Source organism: Bombus fervidus, chromosome 4 (assembly GCF_041682495.2).
Source record: "Bombus fervidus isolate BK054 chromosome 4, iyBomFerv1, whole genome shotgun sequence".
In the NCBI taxonomy this organism is placed as follows: Eukaryota; Metazoa; Arthropoda; class Insecta; order Hymenoptera; family Apidae; genus Bombus; species Bombus fervidus.
In genome coordinates this window covers 4,389,536-4,398,828 of record NC_091520.1, presented here as the reverse complement: position 1 = coordinate 4,398,828, position 9,293 = coordinate 4,389,536, and the positions used below count along the sequence as shown (strand labels likewise).

The 9,293-nt window shown below is 24.9% G+C and overlaps 2 protein-coding genes across 2 annotated transcripts; one reads left to right on the top strand and one right to left on the bottom strand.

Annotated features, from left to right (window-relative positions):
• Nucleotides 1-1,838: 1,838 nt before the first annotated feature.
• On the top strand, nucleotides 1,839-3,456 carry LOC139986202 (pleiotropic regulator 1-like). The gene is made up of 5 exons (XM_072001338.1): nucleotides 1,839-2,006; nucleotides 2,098-2,216; nucleotides 2,286-2,465; nucleotides 2,551-2,704; nucleotides 2,797-3,456. Exons 1-5 carry the CDS (start codon nucleotides 1,854-1,856, stop codon nucleotides 2,854-2,856), a joined length of 666 nt encoding a protein of 221 aa, XP_071857439.1. The 5' UTR covers nucleotides 1,839-1,853; the 3' UTR covers nucleotides 2,857-3,456.
• Nucleotides 3,457-4,228: 772 nt separating this feature from the next.
• Nucleotides 4,229-9,265, bottom strand: LOC139986177 (glycosylphosphatidylinositol anchor attachment 1 protein-like). The gene is made up of 10 exons (XM_072001301.1): nucleotides 9,083-9,265; nucleotides 7,905-8,122; nucleotides 7,591-7,747; nucleotides 7,082-7,290; nucleotides 6,400-6,617; nucleotides 5,847-6,034; nucleotides 5,570-5,697; nucleotides 5,210-5,403; nucleotides 4,967-5,137; nucleotides 4,229-4,702 (listed from the first exon to the last, which is right to left on the bottom strand). The coding sequence occupies exons 1-10, from the start codon at nucleotides 9,228-9,230 to the stop codon at nucleotides 4,435-4,437; spliced, it is 1,899 nt and encodes a 632-aa protein (XP_071857402.1). The 5' UTR covers nucleotides 9,231-9,265; the 3' UTR covers nucleotides 4,229-4,434.
• Between the last annotated feature and the right edge of the window lie 28 nt (nucleotides 9,266-9,293).

Below are 9,293 nucleotides of genomic sequence, written 5' to 3'. Positions count from 1 at the left end.
AAAATGCCAACTACTCTCTATGGAAATCCACGAACAAGATCAAGAAGCCAATAAAACTAATCCCAACAATCAGGAACATCGACAACATATGTCTCCTCCCGGCCGATCTTCTTCAGGTACTCCCCGAACACGCCATGTCCGGTGAGCAACTGGGTCATCCTGTAGGTGAGCGGGAGGCCGCGGCGGCTTCGCCATGTCTCCCAATTTGGGAGGACCGCCTCCGCGCCTCGATATTGTCATTTCTACCTAGTTTTATTCATTTATGCTGTATTCGAGAGAATCTCTGGTTGCATATATCCATGTTAAACTTAATTACCATCTTACTACTTACTTTATAAACTCTATCATATTATAGTTATGCTATTAAAAATATATATGTATATATATATACAATATCTTAGATATAATTAGTTTTATTTAGTTTTAATTAGAATGAATATTTTGAAATTAATACTTAAATTCGTACATTTGTTTAAAAAATTTTAATTGGCTTTTTTAAAAATTTAATATACATTACTAATCTATATTGCAGAAAAAATGTAAAGTTATGATACTTAACATTTCAAAAATATAAATTTAACTTCTTTTTAACAAATCACAAATAAATTAAATTTTTACTAATGAAATCAATGAGTGTTCTATTTTAATATTATGACATGTAGTATTAGTATTACTATATAATAGCATCATAGTAAAATGAAATACGAACATTAATGACGAAAAACATTAAAAAATTACATAATAGATATGAATAAATGCATAAATATATAAAGTAAATTTTTAATAAGCATATTAGTTTAACTTAAGTTATAATACATAAAATAATTATTTGTGATTTACTTAATCCTTACCTTTTTATAAAATAGATATATACTAATCCAAGATTTTTTAAATAAACAATAATGACATTTAGAAAATAGTTAAAAAAATATATTGCAGAAAGATTTAATATTATTTTATGTTTGTGATAATATTTTGTATTTGAATAAATGTAAACATAAATAGTTTTTAAAAATTATTCTGAGTATTGCATAATATTGTTGAAATATGTAGATATGTTTTTCATGATTATAGTTCCATAGCATTTATAAATATTAATACAAAAGATTGTACAGAATCTTATATTTTAAAATCAATTAATACTGCAATGTATATATGTAATAATAATAGATATACATTATATATTGCAATTTTTATTCTATTGCATAAGTATTGTTATAGAAAAATTTTTTTCATATTAAATTATTTCAGTAAATGTTTGAATAATTTAATTTAATCATACTTAAATAATAAATATTTAATATTTTTAAGATATTTATAATTTTTACAAAAATAATATTCATTTGACATAGAATATACATTTATTATAAGAATTTAGTATGTAACAAATACATTTTTATACCTTACAATGAATACTTATGTATGAAGACAATTTTAATAAAATTTAAATATTTTTAAAATAGCAAAAGAAAAAAGAAAAATATATATATAATATAATATATATATATATATACTTATACTTTTATACAGATTTGTTAGAATTATATGGTTCTTTTTAAATAATAATCTTTGGTTTCATTTTATGTATTATGAAAAAGAATGAAACTAGGACAGAATTCCATTAAGAATAGTAAAAGTATGTTACACTAGAAAAAGCTCACTGTATATACAATATCATTCATATTTAAATATTAATAAAAGATCGTAATAGTTCCTAAAATTCTTTGCAAACAAGAAGCACATTGCTACATATTGTTAGATTCTGATGTTATTATTGGAAAGTTTTGTGTATCTATAAGTAAATCTTCATTTATATTTGCTTTTTCTTCAATCAATGATCAGCTGTATATTCCATGGCATTACATCCTAGTATTGATGTATTAGTAACTGCAGGTAGAGATTCTACTGCAAGAGTATGGGATATGCGAACCAAAGCAAATGTACATACACTTGTTGGTCACACTAACACAGTTGCTAGTGTAATTTGTCAAACAGCTGAACCACAGGTATCAAAACCAACTAATTCATCAAATAATTTGATATATATATTTAAAAAAATATTTAACTATATATATTTTTACTTCTTTTTTTTACTAGATTGTCACTGGAAGTCACGATTGCACTATACGATTATGGGATTTAGCTGCTGGAAGATCTAGAGCTACTTTAACAAATCATAAGAAAAGTATAAGAGCTGTGACTTTTCATCCATCACTGTATGTGTACTGTATTTCTTTAGATTATTTAGATTTAAATTCCTTTACCTAATTTATATTGTTCATTAGATATATGTTCGCATCAGCATCTCCAGATAATATTAAGCAATGGAAATGTCCAGAAGGAAAATTCATTCAGAATTTATCTGGCCATAATGCAATAGTTAATTGTTTAGCTGTTAATGCTGATGGAGTATTAGTTTCTGGAGCAGATAATGGTACTATGCATCTTTGGGACTGGAGAACAGGGTAAATATAATATTTCGTATAAAGATTGTATTTTTTCAACTGATTTTCAGCATTATTTACGATATCTATACGTATATATTTCAAGGTATAATTTTCAACGTTTACAAGCACCCGTTCAACCGGGCTCAATGGATAGTGAAGCTGGAGTATTTAGTATTACATTTGACATGTCTGGTACTCGCATGATTACAACAGAAGCAGATAAAACAATCAAAGTATATAAAGAAGATGATACTGCTGTAAGAAAGCTATCTTTTAAATGTTAATTATGTCAATAATTTCGATAAAAAGACATAATTATTGTATTATTTATTATTATTATTATTTTTAGACTGAAGAAACGCATCCTGTAAATTGGAGACCAGATATAATAAAGCGGAGAAAATATTAAGCAAATCTTGAAGCTATCATAGCCTGAACTGTCACTATTCATACAGTGCTATTACAGTTAGCACTGATACATTTAACACTGATTCGGCTAACACTGTATGAAGCTTCCGGGAAAGAGCTGTGTCAAAAAGGAAAAGAATTCCAACGTTTCGTCAACATTACAGTTGACTCTATCAAGATGTTGCTAATACTAATGTGTTTCTGAAAAAACGCTCCTACATCTAGTTCTGAATGTTCCGAAAAGGCGATCAGCATAACAACATTTTTAATTGGTCAGCTGATCAATAAAAGACTGGATATCTTCGTCACATCCTGATCATCTTTCCGGAACAATCAGAACTAAAGATAGACAAGAAACTAAAGAAACACAAAAAAATGTTTTTCCAGACATACACCAGCATCAGTGCGACTCTTTCCCAGAAGCCTCAGTGTTAGTGGAAGCAGTATTAGATGTATCAATGCTAAGTATAACAGTGTGAATAGTAAAATATTAAGCGTTTTTATATGTATAATATATATTATTAATTTTAAGTTTTTCGTAAATTATAATTTGTAACAAAAATCAGATTGGCAGAATATATTGATGTTTTATAATTCTTCATCCAAGTTAAATTCTTCTTTAATAAAGTTTCCTACTTTCACACGTATTGGTTTTATAAATCCTTTCATGCGTCAATAAATATTCGAAATATCTTTTTCTGTTGACTTTCTTTAGCTTTATTTTCTATAATCTAACCCTAACCCATCTCAATTCCGTATCATTTCTGCGAACTTCGCCCGTAACATATGTAAATAAAGGCACTTTTATAAACATATTCGTGATAACTATATTAAAATGTTCTTCTGTTATAAGCTCCATTTTTTCGAGGCATCACATGCGATACATTTTGATAATCTTCGGTAGATTATCAAATTAGTAATTATGGCATCAAAGTAACATGTGAAATACCCAAAAATGCCCAGTTTTACATAGTTTTAACTGTTGAACCAATAGATGCTACACTTTAGAACTTATATTTTCTATCTTTGTATTTTACATGTTGAAAATTACAAGATTGCAAAAAACGTCAGTAATTGTTTGTCCCCTATAGTAAAGTATAGCCCATTTTTTATTTGATATTTGTTTTCATTATGCAATAATTTAATCAAAATATTTTATAATCACATAAAAAATTGAATACATTATACAAATTAAACTTACATAGTATTCAAAATCGAAAATAAGCTTAAGATATTTATTCGAATTTTTGTGTTATTATCCATTTATTATCATCACAGTGAAAATAATACAAATGTGGCAATCTAGTATCTCAAAAATTTAACTTTGTTTTAAATATTATAAATAAATATTCTATACAATGTATAGTAAGCAATGATTATCTATTGCGTCTTAATTAACAGGAATAAATAATAGTATAAATAGTTTTTCATATTGATGAAATATGATACATTACTAACAAATTTTTCTTATTATACAGTATACAGTATTTCATAAAATTCTGTAGATAATAATAATAATAATAAGTTACCATAATTATAATTTTTATTATAAAAAGAACTATTTACACATATTAGGAATTCATACTATATTAAAACATAAAATGTTCCAAAATATAAACCAAATAGGAAACATTGTGGAAACTGTTACATTATATAACCAATTCCCATAAATCATCGAATCCATGATACTAAAAACAAATGCTTGCTTTGTAGCACGATATCCTCGAAATAAAATTGAGGGGAGGGAATCAGAAAGAAAATACATGTATGTGTAACACATTATGAATAAACTTGCAATCATAAATGGATGTAGAAAAACCCACATAAAAGAAAGCATTTTGCGTGATCTGCAACATAATTTTATTATAAATTTTAATAATTCTAAATAATATTCCAGTTTTTCTTTAAAAATGTTTTACAATGCAAAAGAATAAGAAACAATAATTTGTAATTAATAATTTTTTGTATTTAGGAAAAACAATTTGTAAATTAATAAGTTATGTGATATAATATTTCAAATATTTTAATATAAATCAAATTGGACAATATGTTTTATTTTATATTTTGAAAAATATGATCTAAAAGAAATTTAATCTTCAAAATGTACTTACTTGGTGAGATTTTGTTTTGGTGTTATTGGTAGAACAAATACAAAAGGTACATAAATTACAGCAATCAGAAGTGCTAAAGAAAAATTATGCATTGCTATGCACATTAATACAGTACCCAACTCTACTAGTGCAATCACACAAACTAAAGCTGCATTTTTATATTTCATTTGTCTAGAAGTAACAATAATTAATTTAAGTATAACTTATTATGGCATCAGTTAATGAATTAACATGAGAAGTTACCTTCTAGAATAAAATGGCCACATTAATGTTAAGATAGTTATTACAACAAAACCGAAATATATAGAGTCTTCTGTATGAGAATTTACTTTTTTACCAAAATAAGTAAGTGGGAATGGGGATATTGCAATTACAACACCACAAATATGGCTCCATAATATTTCTGACATAATAACGCCAATGTCAAATCCATCATCCTATAAAAAAAGTATACGTTATAAGTATATAATACTTGTTATAATTGCAGAAAATATATCAATTTATGGCTTAAGCAAATATTCTATATTTATCAATAATAAATATTAAATTTTCAGCTAATTATTTATTAGTTAAACATGTAAAAAGAAAGTTGAAAAAACAAACCTCTGACTGTTTAATAACGGTGTTTTTCTTATCTTCTACAGAAGTGGATACTTGAAGCCTTTGCCAAATAGAAAATGCTTTTACAAATATCCCAGCAATAATTAAGACTAAAGATCTTATATAAAGCCCTAAAATATTTTTTCAATGATAATTATTTATATTTCATTACTAAATATATAAAGACTAACTCTGTATATAATTATATATCGCAATGCATTTTTTATTTTCTGTTTGTAAATTTTTTAATAACAACATCAAAACATTGGTTTTCACTCACCAATAGAAATATAAGTATTTGTTGATGGAAGCAGATAAAAAAAATAAGATTGATGAAAACGTTCTAATAAATTATTTAACGATCGTACTATACTTTCTACAATACGACCAATGTGATAAAAATTTCCATTAGAATTTTGTTGACCAGGCTTTTCAAAACCTTCTAAAGTAATCGCTTCAATACCGAACCTATAACAATATTCATTAAAGAAAAATTATTAAATGATGAGAAAACCATAATAATTAAAATACAATAATTCTTATTGAAAAGTAAAACAATCAGTATTTCTCACAAGAGAATTTATAAATCTGACCAACCAAATAAGACATAAAACAGGATGGTTTTTGTTTATACATTAATTAATACTATGCATATTAACATTATTAATTTCAGTAATGTTACTTTAATCTGTTATTACAAACGTTTTGAAAAATATGCTAGATAGAAAAAAGATACTTTTAGATTTGTAAATGAAATCATATATACATATATATGTATTATGAATAACAAATTAACAATAAATTTTTCATGATTTTTTATAGTTATTAGATACCTATGGAAAAGTCCATGATTTCCTGTTGGAATTCCAGTAGCTTGACTTGTAATCATCATCAGAAGTGTATTGAAATGATACCACCAATAGTTAAACTTATTTTTATATTTAACATCAAAACGTCTTTGAAATGATTGTCGAATTCCTTCCTTGGCTATCATATTTTGTGCCAAATTAAAAAGATCTAAATTGGGTAATCGACCATTTAATCCTTCTACCTAGAGAAAAAGGAAACTTTATATGATTCTAGACAAAATGATATTTTTACGAATTTCCTTTAAAGTATGTACAATTTAAGAATAATAATATTTGTCAAATAAATAATAATTACTGCATAAATTGAAACATTTTGGATATTTTCAAGTATTATAAACATTCATTCATTTTTTCATTTCATTTATATTAATACAGCTGAAATGAAAATTTTAATTTTGTTTAACAAGCAGATGAATGAGAGACGATAAATTTATTCAATGAAATTGACTCTTAATCTTTTTTGCTTTAAAATAAAATACAACATAAATTACTTAAATATTTTTGTACATAAGTTTACACATATTGTTAATGTTCAAGTCTTACAGAATAAAAAAGGATTATTAGGTAATTAAAATTAAATAAAAATGTATAATAATAATTCTACTCTAGAATTTTAGTTAATTAAAATTTAATAAAACAAACATACTTTAACATCAATAGATGTAATCTTCATTGAATGTAATTCCAAATTAATAGCAGTTTGAATGGAGCCAGCACGACCAGGAAGATCTCCAGATACAAGTATACCTTCGTTACCACTAGTAACTCCATGATATGCATCCAACCACGCTTGTATTCCTAATTGTTCATGTTCTGTTATTAGGAATACAATATCCTTTGCCCAGTATTTTTGCTCTATAAATCAAGTTTTTAATATATTATTAATAAAATAAAAGTATATAACTAAGTAAATACAAGTAATTATATTATATAAGAAATAAACATAATCCTTATATAGAATTACATTTTTATCTTTACACATATTTACTTTAAAACTTCCATTTATTTTCATGTTCTTGTATGATATTTATATACTTCAAAATTATTATCCAAGCCTATTTGTACATAACACAAAGACACTTCTCATTTTTTTATAAGACAATACTATCAGAATTATTAAAAAACAATTTAATTATATTTTTTGTAAATACTTACTTCTACAAAATTTAGCAAATGCAAGAAGAAGAGCAATAGAAGGTGCAGTATCCAAATAAATACTGTTAATTGGTCTAAAAGGGACGCTAACTACAATTGCTTCTGTACTAGCTGCTCTTGGAGCTCTCATAATCCCATATATATTTTGGCCTGTAAACTATAAATGTACCAATCTTTATATTTTTACAAAATACCTTCTATATCTTTCAAAATTTTGTCTTTCTTTGATGATGGTATAACTCACTTAATAATTAATTTAAAGAAATATCTGAGAAACTACCTAATAAAAATAAATGATATATCTTTTCATTTACCTGTTGCTCTTGAAAAGGATATACTAATGTGAAATTATGTGTAAAAACATCCAAATGAAGCTGGTTTAATTTAGCAGTTAACCAAGCGTATGGCATTACATCGGGATATCGTTTCATTTCATGGATTAAGTGTATATAATATTGTTTTGCTGTTTGCGCCAAGTTACTTTCTTTTGTAACCAATCCTGGCAATAAAGCATTTTCAGAGAAATAGGTATCTACATGTTTAAAAAATACACATATTTAGGACATTTATATGTTAATATTATTATATGTATATATGTTAGATTGATATTATGTATAGTATTCAAAAACATTGAATAATGTATGGATGATGCAACAAATACTATTACTACTTTGAATTGGAATAATTAATTTACATATAATATAATTCATTAAAATAAATAGTTCTATCTACCAAAAAAAAACAAAAATAACAGTTTGTTTAAAGTCAGACCTTTATTTTACTTCTTTATATAATATATTCTGTATTTTTAGCTTTTTTTTATTTAAATGCAAAAATCTTCAGGTAAAAATAAAAAATAATTAAAAAAATATTCTACTTATATTTATATTATATATAACTTACATATATTCTATACTTTATAATATGCTGAAATGCTAAAATATAATCTGTGTTCTATATTGCATATCTTTGTAAGTAAATTGCAGATTTTTATGCACATTCATATTCTTTACAATATAATTAAAAAGGTAGATTCTCAATAGGGAATTGTTTTATCTACTCAATATTATAAAAGACATGATACTTTGGGTATTTATATATTTTTTCATTTTATGTGCAATCTTGTACTTTTAAATTTCCTATAAATATATAAAAATCTGCAGTCCATTTACAACTTTAACAGATGACATAAAATGTTGAATATTGACATGTTTTTTCTTATTTTAATCAGTATTATATACCTTAAAAATATTTGATCCATTATACAAAACACATTGTATAAATAATATTATAAAATACATGTATTATGTCATTCTGATAATAAACTAAAATAATCTATATATAAATACTTTTTTATTTAGGTAGCAAATATACATAATAAAAATAATATTGATATTTATAATATTAATTACTTATGTTAATATTTTCTATTAGATTATTTTTATAACATAACCTAATTTTTTTAATCTTGATAATACAATTTCATACTTACTATCGTTGAATATGGGTAAAGCAAGAAGTAATATCCAAACAATGCCGCTAATGTATAAGAAGAAACAAAGTGGTCGTTCTCGTTTCAATAAAAATTTTATTATTTTTCCAGATCCTACCGTAGGATCCGTTAATAACCCCATTGTCATTGCTACCTTTTTTTTTTTCTTTTTTTTTTTTTTACGTGGAGAAATCCTCATGGACACTCTGCC

Coding starts and splice junctions, on each gene's coding strand:
- LOC139986177 (XM_072001301.1), bottom strand. CDS start 9,230: ATGACAATGGGGTTATTAACGGATCCTACGGTAGGATCTGGAAAAATA. Junction 7,748..7,904: donor ATCCTTTTCAAGAGCAACAG/GTAAATGAAAAG, acceptor GTACATTTATAG/TTTACAGGCCAAAATATATA. Junction 7,291..7,590: donor ATTTGCTAAATTTTGTAGAA/GTAAGTATTTAC, acceptor CTTGATTTATAG/AGCAAAAATACTGGGCAAAG.
- LOC139986202 (XM_072001338.1), top strand. CDS start 1,854: ATGGCATTACATCCTAGTATTGATGTATTAGTAACTGCAGGTAGAGAT. Junction 2,466..2,550: donor CTTTGGGACTGGAGAACAGG/GTAAATATAATA, acceptor ATATATTTCAAG/GTATAATTTTCAACGTTTAC. Junction 2,705..2,796: donor ATAAAGAAGATGATACTGCT/GTAAGAAAGCTA, acceptor TATTATTTTTAG/ACTGAAGAAACGCATCCTGT.